The sequence below is a fragment of the Triplophysa dalaica genome, chromosome 20, assembly GCF_015846415.1.
Source record: "Triplophysa dalaica isolate WHDGS20190420 chromosome 20, ASM1584641v1, whole genome shotgun sequence".
Classification (NCBI taxonomy): Eukaryota; Metazoa; Chordata; class Actinopteri; order Cypriniformes; family Nemacheilidae; genus Triplophysa; species Triplophysa dalaica.
Genome location: NC_079561.1, coordinates 10,355,474 through 10,378,081, shown reverse-complemented (window position 1 = coordinate 10,378,081; position 22,608 = coordinate 10,355,474). Strand labels below are relative to the sequence as shown.

The 22,608-nt window shown below is 38.6% G+C and overlaps 1 protein-coding gene across 1 annotated transcript in view; it reads left to right on the top strand.

Annotated features, from left to right (window-relative positions):
- The first annotated feature begins 675 nt into the window (after nucleotides 1–675).
- Nucleotides 676–22,608, top strand: part of LOC130409539 (laminin subunit alpha-5-like) — a 34,901-nt gene continuing 12,968 nt past the window's right edge. Inside the window, exons 1-44 of the mRNA XM_056733572.1 lie at nucleotides 676–720; nucleotides 1,017–1,107; nucleotides 1,203–1,337; nucleotides 1,624–1,764; nucleotides 2,418–2,555; nucleotides 3,480–3,614; nucleotides 3,705–3,839; nucleotides 3,929–4,066; nucleotides 4,187–4,245; nucleotides 4,374–4,473; nucleotides 5,483–5,535; nucleotides 5,613–5,718; nucleotides 5,800–5,899; nucleotides 5,976–6,132; nucleotides 6,851–6,980; nucleotides 7,158–7,300; nucleotides 7,392–7,495; nucleotides 8,752–8,905; nucleotides 9,120–9,283; nucleotides 10,386–10,494; nucleotides 10,584–10,681; nucleotides 10,759–10,951; nucleotides 11,050–11,176; nucleotides 11,279–11,418; nucleotides 11,511–11,626; nucleotides 11,736–11,947; nucleotides 12,976–13,177; nucleotides 14,681–14,825; nucleotides 14,914–15,054; nucleotides 15,152–15,313; nucleotides 15,889–15,993; nucleotides 16,774–16,857; nucleotides 17,074–17,304; nucleotides 17,620–17,733; nucleotides 18,248–18,378; nucleotides 18,957–19,037; nucleotides 19,123–19,337; nucleotides 19,429–19,529; nucleotides 19,606–19,789; nucleotides 19,930–20,070; nucleotides 21,632–21,783; nucleotides 21,868–21,978; nucleotides 22,050–22,161; nucleotides 22,404–22,574. Coding sequence (XP_056589550.1) covers nucleotides 676–720; nucleotides 1,017–1,107; nucleotides 1,203–1,337; nucleotides 1,624–1,764; nucleotides 2,418–2,555; nucleotides 3,480–3,614; nucleotides 3,705–3,839; nucleotides 3,929–4,066; nucleotides 4,187–4,245; nucleotides 4,374–4,473; nucleotides 5,483–5,535; nucleotides 5,613–5,718; nucleotides 5,800–5,899; nucleotides 5,976–6,132; nucleotides 6,851–6,980; nucleotides 7,158–7,300; nucleotides 7,392–7,495; nucleotides 8,752–8,905; nucleotides 9,120–9,283; nucleotides 10,386–10,494; nucleotides 10,584–10,681; nucleotides 10,759–10,951; nucleotides 11,050–11,176; nucleotides 11,279–11,418; nucleotides 11,511–11,626; nucleotides 11,736–11,947; nucleotides 12,976–13,177; nucleotides 14,681–14,825; nucleotides 14,914–15,054; nucleotides 15,152–15,313; nucleotides 15,889–15,993; nucleotides 16,774–16,857; nucleotides 17,074–17,304; nucleotides 17,620–17,733; nucleotides 18,248–18,378; nucleotides 18,957–19,037; nucleotides 19,123–19,337; nucleotides 19,429–19,529; nucleotides 19,606–19,789; nucleotides 19,930–20,070; nucleotides 21,632–21,783; nucleotides 21,868–21,978; nucleotides 22,050–22,161; nucleotides 22,404–22,574 — 5,806 coding nt within the window. The remainder of the gene's footprint in view (nucleotides 721–1,016; nucleotides 1,108–1,202; nucleotides 1,338–1,623; nucleotides 1,765–2,417; nucleotides 2,556–3,479; nucleotides 3,615–3,704; nucleotides 3,840–3,928; nucleotides 4,067–4,186; nucleotides 4,246–4,373; nucleotides 4,474–5,482; nucleotides 5,536–5,612; nucleotides 5,719–5,799; nucleotides 5,900–5,975; nucleotides 6,133–6,850; nucleotides 6,981–7,157; nucleotides 7,301–7,391; nucleotides 7,496–8,751; nucleotides 8,906–9,119; nucleotides 9,284–10,385; nucleotides 10,495–10,583; nucleotides 10,682–10,758; nucleotides 10,952–11,049; nucleotides 11,177–11,278; nucleotides 11,419–11,510; nucleotides 11,627–11,735; nucleotides 11,948–12,975; nucleotides 13,178–14,680; nucleotides 14,826–14,913; nucleotides 15,055–15,151; nucleotides 15,314–15,888; nucleotides 15,994–16,773; nucleotides 16,858–17,073; nucleotides 17,305–17,619; nucleotides 17,734–18,247; nucleotides 18,379–18,956; nucleotides 19,038–19,122; nucleotides 19,338–19,428; nucleotides 19,530–19,605; nucleotides 19,790–19,929; nucleotides 20,071–21,631; nucleotides 21,784–21,867; nucleotides 21,979–22,049; nucleotides 22,162–22,403; nucleotides 22,575–22,608) is intronic.

Here is a 22,608-nt window from a genome sequence, read left to right as displayed (position 1 = left end):
GGCCGTTTTTATTGGACCAGTTTTATAACGTCTATAACAGTAAGATGCTCCGATTTAAATTTCTCCACCGATAACGACAACTGATTATTCAGAGTGATATCTTCAGTTAATGAATACTTATTAACTTCCGGAATTTTATTAATTCATATAATGACTATTAATATTGAACATCAAAGTACTATTTTCTATATAGTCCGTAATATCGTCCGGTACCGATTATGAACCGATATATCGGTTCATCTCTAACCACTAGTATTTCCCCCGATGATATATAATCTTGCTGACTGTTTATTCTAACTTCCCTGGCTAATCACTGTCCTCTTTCTCTCTTCGCTTCTGCTCTCATTCCTCTGTGGACAGTGCAAACTTTTCAGGTGGAGACTGATGTACATTCAGCCCTGTCTGTGTGCGTTTCTGTCTACATTTTGCATGTCCCATATACTGACTGTTTAGATCTGTCATGCTCGTCTACTCTTCTTCTCTCTGCTCTTTTGGAGGATATGTTAACCTCATTGTGTGTAATTCATCATTACATTTTTTAGCTCTGATACCTTCAGGCTGAATATACGGCATTGTTACCAGGTTGTGTTTGTGTTTTCAGCATGTAACTGTCATAGACACTCGTCGACGTGCTCCTATGATCCAGATGTAGATCAGCGGAGAGCCAGTCTCAACATGCAGGGCGAGTACAGAGGCGGAGGAGTTTGTAAAGAGTGCCAGGTGGGCTCAACACACCCATCTACATGTTTATCTACATTGACCTAAATTATTTATAAGCTTCAATAACTTAACTGTACTTCTAAAGTTTATTGTTTGGGGGGTTCCTTTAAGAACGCATAGTTTTGTGAGTTTTACCAACTTCTGGGAAGAACCCACAGAAGTTGGGCAACATAATATCACTGTTGAACAGAATTCTTGTCTCTTTCATGATTTTTTATAATTTTATAAATCATTAATATTGGTTGTGTCTTCATATTTAAGATGTAAGAAAGTCTAATTTAACCATTCTCTCACAGCATCACACCACAGGTATAAACTGTGAGCGCTGTATTCCCGGATACTACAGGTCACCTGACCATCCCCTGGAGTCGCCATTTGCCTGTTCAAGTGCGTCCTTAATCTTCTGATCTTCTTTTAAATGAATATGAAATTGTAGATATACGGTAAAAGACAGGTTTTCTGTGTTTTGATGAATTCAACAGAATGTCTGTGTGAATCTGAGTTCACTGACGGCACATGTGAAGATCTGACCGGACGCTGTTACTGTAAACCAAACTACACGGGTGAGAACTGCGATGCATGTGCTGAGGGATACGAGCACTTTCCTGTCTGCTACCGTAAGTCTATTTGTTCAAAGATTTGTATCTGTACTTATCAATTATCAACATATTTCCTGCACCTGAATAAAAAAAAAATATATTGTTTGTAACAATGTTTTGTGTTTAATGTTGTTAGAGATCTACATCAGTGGAGAGGCCCGACCTGCTGGAGAATCATCAGTAAGACACTTTGTTTCACTTCAATTTGATTCAAATCACTTCAATTGAATTCTACTTGATTTGATCCATTTTACTTTAATTCAGTACCGTTAACGATTCGATTCAAATGCCTTGTCTTGCCTAGATTGTGAATGCAATGCTGCAGGTACTGAGGGGAACTCCTGTAGGCCGAACCCTCGCACCAATACTTGTGTGTGTAAGCCTGAATTCACTGGAGAGCACTGCGACACCTGCACACCTGGACATTACGGCCTTAACTGCCAGCGTAAGACACACATTCACGTTCTACAAGCACAGCCACTGTAATAAACACATTCCTCTGGTCTCATGGGATTATACATGTGTAAATTATGATATAAACGTACAGAAAAAGACATAAGGGACAGCATTAAAGTTGACAAATGTGGAATGCTCTCCCACTATGCCAAATGAATAAATGAGGTTATCAAAATAACGTTCATTAATAATTATTACTATTACTCACCGGTCTCGAACCACGGTCTCGCCCCGCCAAATCCACTACAAGAATATATAGAAAAAAAAAAACATGGCCCGCATTGACTTTCACTGTATAAACACAAAACCACTGAGACATTTCTCAAAATATCTTGTTTTATGTTTTGAATGACATAAGGTTTAATAATTGATGACAGAAATGTACTTTTGGCTAAACTGTCCCTTTAATTGTGTGGATTGGTGGAGACTCTGATCCACTCAGCTGTTCAGTTCTGCCCATTTGTGTCTTTTCTCTGTAAGCTGTTGAAACAGGTGACAAACACAAGCGTATGGTCACCCCTCTGTTGCCTGAATCACTATTGATCTAGTGCATAGTTTGAGAGTTTGTGAAGACAATATACCACCCAAAGACAAAGTCAGCACAGACATACCCACATTCTCGTTTGTCTCCCTTCCCCCCAGGCTGCCAGTGCTCAGGCCCGGGTTGCCTGGATGGGTCCTGTGACGCAGTAACAGGCCAGTCTACGTGTCGCACCGGGTTTCAGGGGCATTCATGCGAGCAGTGTGAGCCCGGCTACTTCAATTACCCGCTGTGCCAATGTGAGTGCCTGCCAAATCTAATCGCGCTAAACAGAACACAGAAATCCCCCTGAGCGCTGCCAAACCGTGATCTTCACAATGCAGCCACGGTCGCTGTTCACTTTTTTTAACCTTTTTCTCATCTGTTTTAAATCAATATAAAGTCAATTATGTATTTTAGTGATCGTAAATCCAAAAAAGATTACTTTGATATCTTTCATATAAATCCATATTTGTGTCAAAATATTCGAGCATTGGCAATAACAAAACGTGATTATCTATTTTGTTGATACCCAACATTGATATTCTCCCAAGTAACACCATTCAGAAATTTGCCTTAAGAGTCAAAAATTGTACAATTCTTTATCTGCCTCCTTACCTCACAAAAAGAGAAAATACTAAATAAAAGATGATGATTTTATTTATTTAATAAATAGATGTTGCAATTTATTGTTATAATATTAGAAATGATATTATTGAGATTAAAATGAGAAAACACTACATAAAAAAAAAGATAAAAACATGAATTTGATTGATAGTATTTTTATTTAATAGATATATTTAATAGATATATTGTACTAAGATTGTGAATTATACTATTGTGGAAAGAAAGATAAAATATTAAATAAATAAAACAAAAAAGATGTAGACAAAATTAAAGATGAATTTGAATGATAGCATTACTTTTATAAATAGATATTGCAATAATATTGTGAATTTCTTTGCCCATAATAATTGTGTAGTCAAAATATAATATTGTTATATCTACACATTTTGTGTACATGATGCCCTTTTTCCAAAACATTTAATGTATTTTGTCAAATATGTTGTGAATTCAGTTTCATGTTGACTTGATTTAATCATTTAATGCACACTTACATTGCTTTCTTACCTTTTCTCTCTCTCTCTCTCTCTGTCTGGCTCTCTTTCTCTGTCTATCTGCAGTTTGTAGTTGTAGTGTCGTTGGCTCTACACCTGAGGTGTGTAATAAAGCCGGTCAGTGTTTGTGCAGGCCCGAGTTCACTGGTCCTCTCTGTGATCAGTGTCGCTCTGGTATCCACTTGTACCCAGACTGCCAGGGTGAGCCACACACACACAGATATAATACGTCTAATATCTTTCTCTTCTTTTTTATATTTATTTAATTTGACATTTTCCGTCATTTCCTAGTGTGCACCTGTGACCCCCGTACATCTCTGAACACCAGTTGTACCGTCTCGGGCCAGTGTCTCTGCAAACCCAACTACAACAGCCCCAAATGTGACCAGTGCGCACCAGGATACTACGGATATCCCAGCTGTGCACGTGAGTTTGACCCCTGTTTGGTGAAGATCGGTATGATTTGTATTCTGGTCCATCCACAACTTTTTTTAAATGACCTGTTTGTCGTTCAGCGTGTGATTGTTCATCGGAGGGTTCTCGATTCGGTCCCTGTGATCCCGTGTCTGGTCAGTGTATGTGTCGTCCAAACGTTTCGGGTCAGAGGTGTGATAGATGCAGTCCTGGATCATATGACTTTCCTCTCTGCCAAGGTGATCTAACATGGAGAATGGATCATTGATTGTGTCCTATCTATTAGTTTTGAACACATGTAGAAGGGTTAACGTTTGACTCATGTTTTCTGTGTGATCTCTCTCGGATCTATGCTTCAGCTGGGACCTGTAATCCGGAAGGCTCTGTGCCTGATGATATCCTGTCCATTGCTGTAAATGTATTTGAGCTTTATAACGTTGTCCATATTTCTTCATATTAAATTTAAGTGTTTCAAAATAATTTTGCATGTCAGTGTCATCCAGTCATTTTAAGGCCAGACCCTTATTGGTTGTTGTTTAACCTCAGGGTTCGTGTAAGTGTCGGCCGTATGTGGAGGGGCTGGTGTGTGACCGCTGTAAACCTCTCTACTGGAATCTTTCTCCTGATACAGTCTACGGATGCTCAAGTAAGGACAACATTTTGAAACACAGCACACTTTTCATTCTTAGAAAGGATGTGAGAGGCTTGTAGCAGTTATTTTGTTAACTTCACAGGCAACTGAATTGTGTTTATTTTTTTATTCCTTTGTGCAATATTGTTTTATAAGCGTATTATAGAGCTATGCCATTTTTTACAATATTACGTCTGTTTAATCCTATTGGTTGAGCTGCTAACATGTGACCTGCATCAGCATACTATATATATTGTTCTTGTTTTGTGCTTTTACTTCTTTAAGAAGCTGCATAGTGAAAAATTATTTCAGGGACAAGAATTCTTAAATCAAGATACATTTACTTGACAATTTACATAACATTATAATTTTTATTTACGTCACTTGTCTTGTTTTATGACGGAATATATAAGATTCAATAAGTTTATGTTTAAAACAAGCAACAAATCTGTCAATAGGGCAAGAAAAATAATTTTATTTAGGTACCTAAGAAAAAGTTCAAACTAAATTCAAGAATTTCTTTCTTACCCCATTTTTTTAAACATAAACATACTTAATTATTATCATTTCTTTATTAAAACAAGACAAAGTATCTTAGGCCTTATTTTTTTCTTTATTTTAATATGTTAATATTTATTTATTTAATGTTAAAATTCAGTTTTATTTAGCAGTCTCTGACCCATTCAGTTTTTATTCATTTACATTCGGAATTGTAATTGTTGTTCATTCTACACCAAGTTGTACAGACAACACAAATAATAATACAATTATTAAGAATCCTTAATGTTTTGGGAAAAAAACTATCATCCGAACAAATTTTTGCACAAACTGTAGTGACATTATCGTATTGAGAACCCATAACTGTGTAATGTATCAAATCAGGAGCTGAATATTATATTACACCCCTAATATTTACATATTTTTGCTGGCGCCTGTATCTTAAGTGACTAACAGATAATTTGATCAATATTCACTTCAACCTGGACATTTCTAGTGTTCATGTGTACTCTGTCTGATTTTGCAGCTTGTGACTGTGACACAGTAGGAACCCTGAGCGAGGTTGCAGCATGCACTCAGGTACAGAAATATTTCCACCTCACCAATAATCTTAGGACTCAAAGAGCACTCCTAACAGATCTCTGTGTGTGTATCAGAGCACCGGCCAGTGTTACTGTAAACCCAACGTGTGCAGCGGGACCTGTGCCGTATGCAAAGACGGACACTACAATCTCCAATCTACAAACTACTTTGGGTGCCAAGGTACAAAAACAGCCATAAACCTTGATGATCAATGCATTAAAGAGGAGATGAGTTGAACCAGGACCCTGTGTGTGTGTGTAGGGTGTCAGTGTGATATCGGGGGTTCAATTGGACAGGCCTGTGATGACAGATACGGCCGCTGTCGGTGCAGACCCAATGTGGAGGGACCCAAATGTAACCAGTGAGTCAAGAAAAAAACATTTGCAATTGTGCTGGAATCACATGTACGGCGGTCTGATTTGTTTGTGTTTGTTTAGACCCCGACCGGATCATTATTTCCCCGACCTGCACCATATGAAGTTTGAGGTGGAGGATGGGACCACCATGGATGGCCGTTCGGTAAGGTTTGGTTACAATCCACTGGAGTTTGAGAGCTTTAGCTGGAGAGGGTACGCTCAGATGACATCCATACAGGTGAGACACAAACACAAATCCTACAAAATAAATAATAAATGATATTATTATTGTGTTGTTTTCATACATGTGCAGTACATTCATTCAGATACTGAGATGTGTCGTGTCTTTGTAAAGTTCTTTCTTTAGCTTTGCTGGGGGCTTTGATCAAAGTTTTTGATTGGTTCTTGCATATATTGGGCTTTGTGATTGGCTGGGCGCTACAGTGCTGGTGGTGGTTTAAGCAACAGCTTTGGATTTGTCTCTCTGTCTGTCTGTCTCTGTTGTGGGTCGATCTCTCGATCTAGCCGCGAGTTCATGTTGAGGTGTTGGTTGGCTCTCCAGACCTGTTTCATGTCGTCTTGCATTATGTGAATCGTGGTGGCATGGACGTCAGGGGGCGGGTCTCTGTGATCGAGGATGGCAGGCACGTCCTGTGCGGTAATTGTAAGTTTTCGCACACGGAAGGTTTGGAGTATTCCTCTTCCATCCTCACTTCCTGAACCCTTTTCTGTCAGCGGCTCTTTTCCGATCCTTTATTCCTTAACCTTCTACTTCCTCTCATCCTTAAGACACGCACACTACAATCAGCATCTTCGATCCATCACACAACAACACACACCTTTATGAGAAGCCCACCTAGTTTAGGTCTATAACACAGACCGTGTTTTGTGCTGAACACCTTTCCCCCCTCCCCTCTGTTCTCCTCTTCCCCTTTCTGCCTCGTCCTCCATCTCAGAATACGGTTAAAATGACGGTGCACGTGCGTGAAGCCGACGTGTATCTCACGCGCTTCAGCCTCAGATACATAAACATGCGGTCGACCGTGTCGAACGGTAAAATCACGGTCTATCAGAGCAGCAGAAGAGGTACGTCTGATGGTTAGTCGTGTCTCTGAACTGTTGTTGCTTGAGTGAAATGAAATAAATGAAATGATGATGATTCAAGTATGAGAGAATTTACATTTTGGGGTGAACTTTTCCTTGTACTTGTATATCATTTTTAAAGAAATGGCTCAACCAGATTACGGTTTATTTTCTTTGTAGGCTCTGAACAGTCCAAACAAATCGTCTTTGCACCCAGTTCAGAACCCACGTTTGTCAACGTCCCCCAGAACACTTTTGTGGAGCCGTTCGTCCTGAATCCTGGAACCTGGATTGTGATTATAGAGGCAGAGGGTATTCTGCTGGTAAGACTCTCTCTCTCTATAATGTTAAATGCATGGACTTGGTACATTATTGTTTTGAAAAACAAATCTTCTTAATGTTCTTGCAACTCAGGACTATCTGGTGCTCTTGCCCAGCGCGTATTACGAGGCTCCCATCTTGCAACTGAAAGTGACTGAACCTTGTTCATACAGCCACACACAGGATGCCAATCAGAAGTCAGTATAGCTTTCTTTTGTGTACATACGTATATAATCTTCTGTACCTCTTACAAACAACAAGTGTACTTTAAGTTCATTTTAGTACAGTATTTAGTGCTACTTGGGCTCACATTTAGTTTATAAACGTATATTTTAAGTTTAACAGTAGTTACCTTTGAGTACATAACTAGTTTTTTAATTGTACTTGGAATAATTCGTTAAGTATAACTACTAGACTAGTAGTTTTACTCTACAAGTATAGAGCTCTTTGGATGACGCAAGCAATGCTGGTTCAACGCTGGTCCAGAAACACTTCCTGTTTAAGTTTTTAAACACCACACAAACGTTTGAACAAAATACAACCAACAGAACGTTTACAACGGAATCAAAATGTAAACAGATATGTTTAAGATTTAATTATGTATGTAAGATTTAAATAAATATGAAACCTGATATGCAGCTCGAGCAGTGTACATCTTGCAAAGTGGTCTATACTTGTAGTTCTTAAACTGAATTTAAAGGGACAGTTCACGTCTGCATGATGTTAAAGGGACAGTTCACCCCAAAATGAAAATTATGTCATCATTTATTTACCCTCCGGTACTCCCAATCCTTAACAAATATCTTTGTTCTGATTAATCCACAGGACAATATTTGGAAGAATGTTAGTAGCCAAACAGATCTCATCCCCCAATTACTGCCAAATGGGAGTCAATAGGGGATGAAATCTGTTTGGTTATTGGCATACTTTGTATCAAAATATTGTCCTTTGGGTTCATCAGAAAGGTATTTGTTCAGGTTTAGAACTACCTGAGGGTGAATAAATGATGACAGAATTTTCATTTTGGGGTGAACTGTCCCTTTAACATCATGCACACGTTAAGTATGCTACTGTGTTCCTATTTAGGTATAGTTGAAATTCACCTTAAACGGTACTGTTAGTAGATTTCAAGTACACTTCGATCAAGATTTAGTACAAGTATATGCCAAATTAACTTTTCTGTATAGTTAAGTATAGTTAAGTGTATACATCTTAAAAAAAAATTCATTTTGTTTTAAAGAAGTATACTAATAGCCTACTTGAATAAACTTATTTGAATTAACTTATTAGTTATTTTTCATTTTAATGAAACAGATACAAAATAAAATACCATCATTTGCTAGGTCGCTTTCATTACCTCAAGCTAAATTTACATGTGTTGATTGAATCGAGTACCACCAAAATTTGCAGCTGTACAATGCGACTGGAGTAAATGATGTTTTGTTGTGTTCAGCTGTCTGCACTACATGTACCTTTCTTTGGACGACTTCCCATCCATCTCTGGAAATGAAGCCAGCTGCAGATCGGATAACCACCTGCCTCGGCCCTGTCACAATGAAAAGATCACACCACACCATCTCAGCATGGCCATATGCAGCGGCAATGACGTACGTGTGTGTGTTGAATGTATTGCATACTGTATAGGCTGAATCCCAAAACCTAGCGTGCTGCCTGTTTAGCGTTCAAATTCCCCAAAATACTTCATCTTTTATGTTGATGATTCTTATTGGTCTGGATTTAGCGTTTGGGAAAATCCAATAAAAATATATATTTGCACTCGTCTTTTAAGATCATGTGATGTGTATTTGTGTGTTTTTTCAGATGAGTGTGCAGCTGCGCGGCCGTGTGCCTGTTCCTGGAGAATATGTTTTGGTGGTTGAATACGCTAGTGAAGATGAAGCCCCTCAAACTCTCCTCGTGTCTGTCAACTCACCGGGCGAACGAACACATCAAGAACAAATAACACTGTTACACTGCAAATACAGGTGTGTGTGAGGTGGCAACATTTACCTTGATAATAATATCAAGATAATATTAGAACGCTTGCTAAGGTTCTTTATACAATTTTTTAAATATAATTTTGTTTTGAACACCACTGCCGGAATTTTGTTGCCTCGCGTACAAAGTATGCACAGGTCGCGCATGCGCATTCCCTTTCTTGCAGTAGTTAGTTTAACTACCAGGTGGCAACCGTCCTGGGAGCATCGATTCAAGGTATTAGAAGAAAACCTGACCCCTGTTCTCCGGGAGAGGTATTGCAATATGTTGTAATGCGCATCTGTCAAAACCTGTGTGTACGCGTATGAATTGAAGGAAGTATACAAGTACACGTAAAAAAAATAGTTTGGCTGGCTTTTTTTATGGTTTAAGTTTTTGTTGATGTAACTTGATTTCAGTATGTAAATAAATAATATTTCTTATGATTGGATAACCTTATCGGAAATAAACCTTAGTAACCGTTATCCACACCAACTTACTAGTTACTGAATAGACATAGATGTTAGAGCTGCTCGATTATGACAAAAATCATGATTATTTTGGCCAATATTGAGATCACAATTATTTGACACATTTACTCATTGACTTTGGAAACAACATGTATAGTAAAAAAAACAATTGAAAAGCTTGTAAAATCAATTTATTATAATATAATGTATCAACCACAGCAATGTCTTAATGACGTTAAAGGAAAAGTTAATCTTAAAATCAAAATTGTGTTATTTTTTACTCACCCACATGATGTCCAACATGTTTTAAGACTTCCCGGCGTCTTCGGAACACAAATAAAGAGATTTTAAGGTGACATCCGAGAGATTTCCGGGCCTCCTCCTAGACATCATGGTTATAGTTGTTGTCAAGGTCCAGAAAAGTACCAAAGATTTTGTTAAATTGGTCCGTAGTGGCTCAATTGAACTTTTTTGAAGTGATGAGAATACTTGATGTGCGAAAAACAAACCAAAATAACGACTTGATTTTCTCCTCTGTCTGGTCAGTCTATGGTGCGTGTTCACGAGAGATATTTAGAAAGTACATCTTGATCAAACGTCTAGATCAAATCCTGTTTGGTTGACTGTTATGTGTTTGTAGTTTCCTGTGTCGGGCGGTGTGTGTAGACAACATGAAGCGTGTGGCGGTCTTCACTCTGTCTGTGGAGGCTGATATTCAGCTCGTCGCCGACAGAAGCAGTTTCTTCCTGGTGAGATGAATTCTCTGCTACCATAAAAAGTCATTTGTGTGGATCACAAACGCTTGTGTTTCACAGCTGTACGTGTTTGTCCTCTCCAGCACAAAGTGTTCCTCGTCCCACGTGATCAGTTCACCATGGAGTACCTGAAACCCAAAGTTCATTGCATCAGCACACACGGACGCTTCTCTCCGGACAGGTAAATGACTCGGGGAAATCAAATCACCAAATCAGATTAAAGCTCCTTTTTAATGCTTTATGTTCTTTGTCCTCCAGTGGCTCCTGTATTCCGTCTCGCTTCCAGAACCCTCCTCAGTCTCTGGTTCTGAAAGAGGGTCAGGCGTCCTCTGTGCCCGAACCCGTTCTGGCTTCAGCCCCTGACCCCTCCTTCAATGCAGACAGACCCGCTACCTCCAGACCACCAACAGCAGCGGATAACAATGACCACATGCTACTCAACCCGGATCAGGTGCACTTCACTAAATATTATAATGTGTATGATTTATTATTTCCTTTATTTTGGATGAATTTATACTCCGAATAAATATTTGTGCCTTGATTTCCCAGAATGCCGTAGTTTACTCCACACGTGTGCACGCGCTGGGCCGCTATGTGTTCATCCTGCACTATCATCAGCCCCTGCACCCGACCTACAACATCCAGGTTTACATCAACGGAGGACGCATCTGGCGGGGTGAGCAAACATAACATGCACAGACAGATCTTGATGGATCAGTGTTAAGCTTTTGGAAAGTTTGTAACTGGCTCTGTTTTAATGGCCTCATTTTTATTCTAGGTCATGCCAACGTTTCATTCTGTCCCCATGGTTATGGTTGCCGTAGTGTTGTGATGGCAGAGAACCAGATTATTCTGGATGTGACGGATCATGAGGTCATTTTGACCCTGCGTGTTCCCGACAGAAGAACTCTTTGGCTGGTGAGTATCTTTTAAAGCTGCAGTACGCAGTTTTTATAGAATGGAGAAAATGTACCAACAACAGTTGGGTGATATTGGTGTGTTCGTTTTAGGACTATGTTCTGGTGGTACCAGAAAACACCTACAGCTCCACCTTTTTGTCAGAAGAACTGCTGGACAAATCTTATGATTTCATCAGCAACTGTGGACAAAACAGCTTTTACATCAAGTAAGATATGTATACATACTGTATGGAAAGACATCCTTGTGGAAAAGCACAATGGGAGTATCTTATTATGTGTGTGTCTGTTTATGTTATTTCCTCTCTATTGTATCAGCCCTGCCACAGCATCTCCATTCTGCCGAAGCTCAGCCGTATCTTTGTCTGCGTTCTTTAATAATGGTGCTGTGCCCTGCGGCTGTCATGAGGTGGGAGCAGAAAGTGACACATGTGAGACCTTCGGTGGACAGTGTCAATGCAAGCCCAATGTGATCGGCCGAGACTGTTCTCAGTGTGCCACAGGCTACTACGGCTTTCCCAACTGCAGACGTGAGTATCTCCATAAAAATGTATTGATCAGTGAATGAATGAATGAATGACTAGATTGATAAATGGATGGAAGGGTGAAGTAAATGGAGGAAGAGGTAGATGAATGGATGGTGGGTGAGTTAATGGATGTGTGGATAGATGGATGGATGGATGGATGTGGGTGTGGGTGGATGGATGGATGGATGGATGGGTAGTTTGATGGATTGATGCATAAATAGATGGGTGAATAAATTAAGAAATTATTGGAACAGTGTATGGGTGGTTTGATGGATAGATGAATAGGGTAAATGGATGAATAAGTGGATAGATAGATAGACAGACAGACAGACAGACAGACAGACAGACAGACAGACAGATAGATAGATAGATAGATAGATAGATATGGATGGATGTGTAGTTTGATGAATAGGTAAATGGATGGATAAGTGGGTAGATGAATGACAGATGGATAGATCAATGAGTGGATGGATAGGTAAGTGGATGAACGAATGGATGGATTAATGGCTGGACGGGCGAGTGAGTGAACGGATGAATGAGTGGTCAAACAGATGGATGAGTGGATGAATGGATGGACCAGTGGATGAGTGGATGGACCGATATATGAGTGGATAAACGGATGGATTAGTGGATGAATGGATAAGTTGATGAACGGATGAGTGGTTAAACGGTTTGATGAGTGAATGGACGAACAGATTGGTGGATGGATGAATGAATGAATGGATAAACGGATTGATTAGTGGATGCATGGATGGATGAGTTGATGAGTGGATGGAAGAACAGATGGGTGGATGGATGAATTAAACGATTAACGGATTGATTAGTATAGGAATGGATGGAAGAGTTGATGAGTGGATGAACGCATTGATTTATCACTGTATGGAGTAGTGGGTGGATGAACGCTTGTATGGGTTAACAAATGAAAAAGTGAATGAGCAGATGAGTGGGTGGACGGGTGACTGAGTGAATGGATAAACGTATAAATGAATGAATGCGTGGTTTGATGGATTGGTGATATTTTTCCTCTCCAGCTTGTAACTGTGGATCACGTCTGTGTGAGCCGGTCACGGGTGAGTGTATTTGTCCTCCGCGGACCCTGCAGCCAGACTGTGTGACCTGTGAGCCGCAGACGTTCGGCTGTCATCCTCTGGTGGGCTGTGAGATGTGTAACTGCTCCAGACCCGGAATCACCTCAATGGACATCAGCTGCGACACAAACAACGGCCAGTGCAGGTACACAACGCACAACTGTATTTTCTCATAGTACTAGGAGCATTCTTTATCACAAGCATAAAAAGTTGGGCAAAATATTATTCAAAAATTGTCTTTAAAATAATGGCACACTGCACAAAACCCTAATGACCTTAAACCCATAGAAAAAAGATGAATTCTTATTTATTTATTTCTGTTTTAAAGTGAAATAAGACCCTGGCATATCCTCAACAGTTTTCGTGACATACTCTCTCGTCTGTTATAGTTCAGTCTTTTGGATTGTAATGGAGTTAACTGAGTGTTTACAACTGACCTGTAACACTGTGTCAAACAACCATTTTAAAAATCACTGCACTGGCCGAAGCGCTGATATTATTAACCTCTGCCTCTCATTACAACATTACTGTCTATATAAGGATTAAGTGCAGAGATTTTAGCGGTATTTATTTTACTAGGTTTTATTTAACTCTAGTGTTCCCCCATTAGACAGTGTTTAACATCCACAGGGAGGAATGTTCCATACGATCTGCTCTGAATCTCTCCTGTCATACCTTTACTGTGAGATAAAGCCATAAGTTTTCCACAGCCTCACCACCAACCTTTCCACTCTCTCATATTAACCCACATACTCTTGTGCCTCTTCTGTTCATATGCTCTTCCGTACAGTAACAACAGAGTTGACCATCTGTTTTTACACTTCACAATGTCAGAGTTTATTTGATCAGGATTTTGAAAACACCAAACTTGGAAGCGTCGAGCTCATGCATAGACAAACTGATGCTGTGACTGGCAGTGACGGTTCATTTAGTCATGCATTCGGCTCACATTTGTTAACTTTAACTACGTTGGAGAGCAGTGCTTTTGCAAACCAACCACAGGGAGTTTGACATCTAGACAATATTTTAATGGCATGTATGGCGTGAAAAGTGAGCTTGTAATATCTTTTGTTGTTTTGTAACATATTTACTGACATCAATACATTTTTACAGTGAGAATGTCTTTTGTCCATGTATGTTTAAAGCTCATTTATTTGTCTTTATGTGTTATGTAGTATGATCCGGTGTCTATATCTACATGCAACTGTTTTTTAAGGAAAAAGAATTGGATCTAAATCAATCATATTTGGTGGTTAAGGTGTAGTTATATATATCCATATTTTTTGTATCTAATATACTATGAATTTAGTTATATATAACTATAAAGATACAAGCAATCAAAGTTCATCTTAATTTAAGAGCTTATGAAATTTTTGAAAAGCTCACCTTCTTTGTAAAAGTGCACCACGCAAGCTTATAACAAACATAACAAAACCTATGGAAGCTTATATTGTTATTGGTGCAGTTCGATTAAAAAGGTCCTGTTCTCTGCTTTTCCCAATTTCCTGCTGTCACATTCCCACTTTACTGTGATTCTTCGCAGACATGTGACACTCCCTATTTTCGAGACCAGAAACAGTGCTGCAAAGTTGATATCTTACAAACTTCATATTGTTTGCAATGTCAATGCATGCTGTTCTCTCTCCAGGTGCAAAAACAATATCGTTGGGCGTCAGTGTGACAAGTGCTCCCCGGGTTTCTATGGATTCCCCAACTGCAGACCATGTGACTGCAATGCGGCAGGGACAGAGATAGACGTGTGTGACTCCTTCACCGGACGCTGCTTATGCAAGGTGGTTTTCCTTTATATCAAAATATATACCATAGTTTCAGCACCCATGTTGACCTCTGACATGAACATTGTGTGCGTCTCTCTCTCAGGAAAATGTGGAGGGTTATCGATGTGACCAGTGCAAACTGGGAACATTTCACCTGGACCCCACTAATGCTAAAGGCTGCACCAAATGCTTCTGCTTTGGAGCCACGGACCGTTGCCAAAGTTCTGAGAAACGCCGTAATGAGGTGCACATATATACATTATTCATACTATATTTAGTCTTTTACAAAAGTTATGCTTTAACTCATTTTCCAACGTATTGTGTAAAATGACACTGTACAGATCATGGATATGAGGGGCTGGATGCTGTTGAGAAGTGACAGACAGGAAATGCCTGCGTCTGTGTATGATGGTCAAGATCTGATAGAGGTGGATCTGAGTGATGTACCTGACGTCTCCCAGGAACTCCACTGGCACGCTCCACAAGCTTATCTCGGTGATAAAGTGAGTCTGTGCATCAAAACAACCATACATTATCTGTTCAAATCCTTTTTCTTGAATGAATTGCTGATGTGACGGTTTCTTCAGTTAAACATGAACTAATAACTTTTTATGAAAATGTGATCTTTAATGGGATGACGGGATGGCAGACAAAACATGTGCCTGGTTAGAACAAAAAATAAGATAATGTCCAAACCGTGTGTCCTGACCTTTTATTTCTGTGTTCTGAACTTTTAAAGGTGCTTATTGTGATGCTTTGTGTTTTGCCGTCATAGCAGCTGCTTTGAGATGCGTTTCACGCAAGCGTATAGTTTAGTTATCACTCAGACAGTCAGGGGCCAGACAGACAACTTATCAATATCAGATCATTCACATTAAAACTATATGCAGCATACGGGTGAGACAAACAAAGCTCCACAATAACATCTGATAAGAGGACACACAGCTTGGTCGGATGTCAGATGTCTTTGATGCATTTTATCTGATCATACACAGGCTTTTGCTTTGACTACACCTGTGTGCCTACTAACATGCTTGTCGTAACCTGCATGGATTTTCTTTTTGGTGTGTGCGTGCAGGTGTCATCTTATGGAGGCTACCTGCGCTACCGGTTGCACACGCAGACAATGCGGGGTGATGCTTTTCTCCCCGGGGAGACCTCTCGTCCAGATGTTATACTAAAGGTAGAGTACCAGAGCGTAAAGGGTCTCCCAACAAATAAAATCTCTTTTAATAAATATTGCTGAAACTTCCAATGGGAAATGTATTACAGATAAGTAAAAGTTGTACTTTTCAAAAATGTTACTACACTAAAGTAAAAAAAGATTATCATCCTTGTTTAAAAATAGTTGAAGATTATGAAATGTTCACATTTTAAAAAAGATGGATGATAGTGTGGAAGGATAGAAGGAAGGAGGGCAAGAAAAGAAAACATGAAAAGGAAAAAATATATTTTATAAAAAAAGGAAGAGGAAAAATTAATAAAAGAAAAATTTGAAAGAAAAAACCAAGAGAGAGAGGAGAGAAAAAAGAAGAAAAAGAAAAAGGAAAAGAAGGAAAAAGAAAAAAAGATAGATAGATAGATAGATAGAAAGGAAGCAAGGAAGGAAAAAAGAAAGAAAGAAAGAAAGAAAGAAGCAATAAAGATAGAAAAAGTAAGGAATAAAGTTAGCAAGAAGAAAGAACGAAAGAAGAAGAACGAAACAAAGAAAAAGAAAAAAAGGGAAAAAATCAAGAAAAAAAGGAAAAAGAAAATATCAAGAAACTGAAAGAAAAAAGTAAATAAAAGAGAAAGAAAGATAGAGAAAGAAATTTATAAAGCAAAGCAAGAAAAAAGAAAGAAAAAATTGAAAGAAAGAAAGCGCAACTAAGAGAGACAAAGAAAAAAAGAAAGAAAATGTAAAAAGAAAAATGAGAAAAAGATAGAAGTTAATGTGTGTGTGTGTGTGTGTGTGTGTGTGCAGGGAAATCAGATGACTCTGGTGTATATGGAGAGGGAATATTCTTCACCTGAAGATCCTCATGAAGGAATTGTTCATCTGGTAGAGGTGAGGAGACAATCTCATTAATATTATTATCAAGCTGACAAATTGAAAACACACTGTTGTTCCTTCTGCTTGTTTTCCTGAGTGTTTTCTTCCAGAGAAGACCGTGCTGCTATAGAATTGTGTTGTTTGTGATTCTCTGCGTGTCTGAACATGAAATCCAAACGCCTTCACAAGTGCTGGATTGTTATAACTACAGCTTCCCGTCTGTCATTGCAGGAGAGCTTCAGACATGCGCAGACAGGGAACCCTGTATCCCGTGAGGAGCTGATGATGGTGCTGGTGGCCCTGGAGTCCCTTCAGATCAGAGCCCTGCACTCTCAATCCGCCCAGTCTGTGTCGCTGCGAGCTGCTGTGCTGGAGGCGGCCGAAAACCTGCCCTCCGGTCGGCACGCCAACAATGTGGAAATTTGTCTTTGTCCTGGAAACTATCTAGGAGACTCCTGTCAGGTAGAGATTGTTCACCCAAAAATACAAAATCTGTCATCATTTTTTTTTGAAGAACTTCAATCAAAACGTGTAGGGACACAAACGAAGATAGTTTGAAAAATGTCTCTGTGGTTTTGTTTTATACAATGGGAGTCAATGGAGGTCACGGTTGTTTGGTTACCAACGTTCTTCAAAATATCTTCTTTTGTGTTCTGCAGAAGAAAGAAAGTCATACAGGATTAAAATGACCCAACTGTCTTCTTGCTTGAAGGATACCAGTGTATTTACTGTCACAAAGACCCAGACGTTATTGTTCATATATGTTTTGTTGTTTAGCAATGTTCTCCAGGTTACTATCGTGACATTAAAGGGCTGTTTCTTGGGAAGTGTGTTCCCTGCAACTGTAATGGTCATTCTGATCAGTGTCTGGATGGATCGGGCATTTGTGTGGTGAGTTCCATGCACTGAACCCAATAGAAATCAACAGACTTGATGTTTTTGTTACTCAGCATTTATAAATCAAGTGGATCCACAGAATTATTCAGTTTATAAACCAATACAGCCATAAAAAACTATGTAAAAATAGTTTATCCCAGTAACTAATGTAGACAACATATATTGTTTATGATTTACCACACATTTATAAAAATGTTGTTTTTGTATTGAAAAGACAAAACTGTGATATCAAAATAAATGTTTATCTCGGATATATATATATGGGTTGAAATCTTTTATGCATACCACAAGAGTTAAACATAGGCAATAGGCGATATATTGCCAACACTTACTAAATACCTTGGATTCCATTGGGCATATAAAAATGTCAAACTGAAATGAAAAACAAAGTCATAAATATGATGATTTACGTCATGATGTCTAAATTAGACCTTCAGGGTTTTTTAACATTGGAGTTTCGGTTTTATATTTGAAGTCAACATTGAAATGTTAAACTCTTTAAACACAGAATTGCCATCATAACACTGCCGGAGATCATTGTGAGAGGTGCCAGGGCGGCTTTCATGGCAACAACAGCATTGACGGACACGCGATGTCCTGCTCCAGCTGTCCCTGCCCACTGCAGGTGGCATCAAACAAGTCAGTGCCCTCATCACCTCTACTGTCTTCATTTACTGTTCCTGTCACGGCCCACATTTGACAATTTTAGTTTTTTACACTTAATTGGATCATTTTTCTACACTGATATCCCAGCATGCATTGCATGGTACACCTGCAAAACTTTTAATCTGTACTTTTTATTTTGTTTTACCAAAGAGAATGAACTGTCTAAGACAACAACACTTACAGTATATACTGTATAGAATATATACTTTATAATATACTGATATTATGAATACAATTTTTTTATTATTATAAAATATATTCTTTTTTATATTTTTGGAGCTTTGGTGTGCCGACTTCATATATATGTTTTTATTATAATAATAATTTTAATCCCATGTAAATTTTAATTTTAGCCTACCCTATTTGCTCATTGTTTTTCTTTTTTTTTATATATATAAACCTTTTACATTTTGATAAATTTATGAGAGGAAGAAACATACTTTTAAGTTTTAGGAATTCAAATTAGGATATAAATCATATGCATGATTTTCCTGAAATTGCAATGTATTATTTCACAATAAAGAATGTTGTGCATGTTGTCTTGTTTTCAGTTTTGCCATTCGCTGTGTGGAGAAGCGCAATAACATGCAGTGTCTGTGCATGCCTGGCTATGCCGGATTCAATTGTGAGAGGTACAAGCATGAAACTTATATTAAGTATCCTCAATTACAAACTTGAAAAAGGCTTGATGAAGTGTGATGTTTGGACCTGATGCAGGTGCGCCCCGGGCTACTATGGAAACCCTGTGGTGATCGGCAGCACGTGTCAACCGTGCCACTGCAACGGTAACTCAGACCCCAACATGCTGTTCAGCGACTGTCATCCTTTGACGGGAGAGTGTCAGAGCTGCATGCACAACACCGCCGGGCCGCACTGTGAAATCTGCGCCCCTGGTTACTATGGAGACGCCATCACTGCCAAGAACTGCACCCGTATGAACACATTTAGTGTATATCAGGACTGGGATTTAGTGTTTCGTTATTATCATCAAGTTTCTCATGATTTATTATTTGTTTATCCAAGGATGCAATTGTTCTCCGTGTGGCACTGATCGTTGTGACCCTCAGACCGGTCAGTGTCACTGCAAGCCTGGCGTGGTTGCTGCCCATTGTGAACGCTGTGAGGTATGTGCGCTTATCTGTTTTTGTGCTTTTGTATTGTTTTCACTGTATGAGATAAATGATTCTTTGATTTCTTCAGAACGGTGCGTTTGGCTTTGATTCGTGCGCTGGTTGCCATAAGTGTGAATGCGATGCTGCGGCGGCGCTGGTTCTGCCGTGTGACCCCGTCAGCGGATCGTGTTCCTGTCGGCCTGGAGTGAACGGGCCGAACTGCCGTCAGTGTGCACCGGGTTACTGGGACTACAGCCCTGATGGCTGCAGGAGTAAGTGCACATACATGTACATTAATAGGTCACTTTTTGAGTATTAAAATCAATCCCAGCATTCTTTGTGCAGTAATGTTCTTTTTGTAATTTGTCTCTAAAGTCATAGTTGATTTTTTATATTGTGTGTGTTTGTGTAGAATGTGATTGTAAGGGTAGTCGCTGTGATCCTCGCACTGGGGAGTGTCGATGTGCAGAAGGTCTAACAGGAAGACAGTGTGACACGTGTATTAGCACACACAGCGTCCCTGTGCAACACGGAACAGATGTCCACTGCGAACGTCAGTATTTCGTGATTTTCTTGTTTACTTATTTCAATGATTCATTGATTTACCTTTAATCTATTTATTATAAATCACGTGCGCGTTCGCGGCCTCCATTTAACTTCCAGTACACATTCACAAATAATAGTGTGCTTGTAGATTATTTATGATAACAAGCAAAAGAAACCAAGAAGAACTGTTACCTGGCTAGACTTGTCTCTCAAATATTTTTAATTTAAACTTTGATACAAAGCTCAGCCGCTAGATGTCAATGTAACATACGGTTTCTTTATATGTTATCCTCGATCACAAAACCAGTCTTAAGTTGCACGGGAACATTTTAATAAAAGACAAAAATACATTGTTTGGATCAAAAATATAGATTTTTCATTTATGCTCAAAATTATTGGGATATGAAGGAAAGATCATGTTCCATTAAGATATTTGGTAAATTTCCTACCTTAAATATATAAAAAATAAAAAAAAATGTGAGATGGCCTGCCACAGTTAACAACTTCAAAGGCAATTTTCTCAATATTTATATTTTTTCCACTCTCAGAGTTGTAAACGGTTGTATCTCAGCCAAATATTGTCTTATTCTAACAATTCACACATCAATATTTTATACATTATAATATACATTATTTATTCATCTTTTTAGATGTAAAAATCTCAATTTCGAAAAATTTACCCCATCAAAAATAAAAATGAACAAAATTCTACAAATCGTTTATTTAATATAATTATTATACAATAAAATAAAAATATTAAATATTAACATAAATTAAGTAAAATATAAATAGTTAATATAATATATATATATAATAGTTATTAATAGATAATACCCAAACACAGACCGGAAGTTAACTGCACTCCCGGCGCATGCATCCGATGAAACTGTCTATACAATTGAAGAGATAACTGATCATGTTTTTATTTTGCATTCCAGGTAACATTTATATTATTAGTAATAATTACAAAAAAAATACAGCTAGCTAACCTGATAAAAACATTATAACATAATACAAGACATTTTTTAAAAATTTAAAGAACTCTAAATTATTCATGAACCCAGTACATTTACTCACTCATTGTTTGTTTCTTTATTCATTCGTTGTGACATTTGTTTCCTTCCAAGACATTCACTTATACGGTTTTCTTGTTTAGTTATTACCCAAATCATTATTCTATCGTTCAAATATTATCTTTTATATTTTAAGAGATTTCATGGAGTTCTCAGTTGTGATTCATTGAAGTATCAACTTAGTCTTATACGTTTTTTTGCATTGGAGAAATTAAATAGAAACAGATGTGACAATTGTTAAAATACATAAAGAGTATGGAGATGTTAAATAAATAGATTATAGGTAAACAGAAAATAATATGAAAATATGAAGTGAACAATTTATATAAATAATATAAATAGCTTGTATGGGTTAAATAATCTGGATTTAGATAAATTCGATGAGAAATGATGAGTTCATATTGAGATCTTCATAATAGAGACATTACAGACATTGAGAGAATTCCGATGCCGGGTCTGTTTCACTTTAAATGTTGTTCTTTGGTTGTTGTATAGCCTGTGACAGCTGTGTGTTGGTGCTGCTGGACGATCTGGACAAGATGAACCAGCTTTATGAGTCTGTTGCCCAGCAGATGAGCAGTCTGAATGCTAGCTCCTCTGCCTGGTCTCAGCTAAACCGACTTAATGTGTCAATGGAGGCTATTGCTGTGAGTCTCCTTCTGTCTCACACACAAACACACACAAAAAAAGTGTGCATTAGTTTTACTAACCGGAAGTCCTGATCTCAACAGAGTGCTATAAGAAACTACAACAGCAGTCTGGATGAGAGCAGGAGCCGAGCCGACATGCTGGATGGAGAGCTGCAGTTCATTGATTCAGATATTAAGGAGTTAGAGGAGAAGGTAAAGAAAACATCCGGTGATCTAGATGTGGTCTGTTTGTGACCATATTGACCTGGCTGTTTGTGTTACAGGCCTCAGTCACACAAAAGAAGGGAACAGATCTGGAGAACAACACTAACTCCACACACAGCAGGGCACAAGACCTGCTCGGCTTTATCAAGGATATCATGGGAAATGTGAAAGGTACAACATCAAGGCCAGTGTTATCACGGCTAGATTATTTCATTCCTCAAATCGACATAATTCAGAGATGCCTCAGACTAAAAAAAAGACACTTGCAACTCAACAATTCAACACAACAAGTGTGATAGCGTGCCGTACTGATAGAGACATATTGACAACTCTGTCTGGTGCCAGTCTGCCATGTATTTTTAAGTAGCATCTTCGTGTTGGGATACTGATAATGTATTCCCATCTGTTTGTAGGCATTATACTGCAGGTGAACCAGACAGCACAGAATGAAAGCAAGGCGATAAATCAAGAGGAACTGGCTCAGATGATATCCGAGATGGAGTCCATGCTCAGAGACATGCGCTTCAAGACATTTGACTTCCAGAAGAGACTTGCAGAAAATGAGCTGGACCAGGCCAACAATTGTGAGTTTAAGATTCTATTGTTTGTTTTTACGAT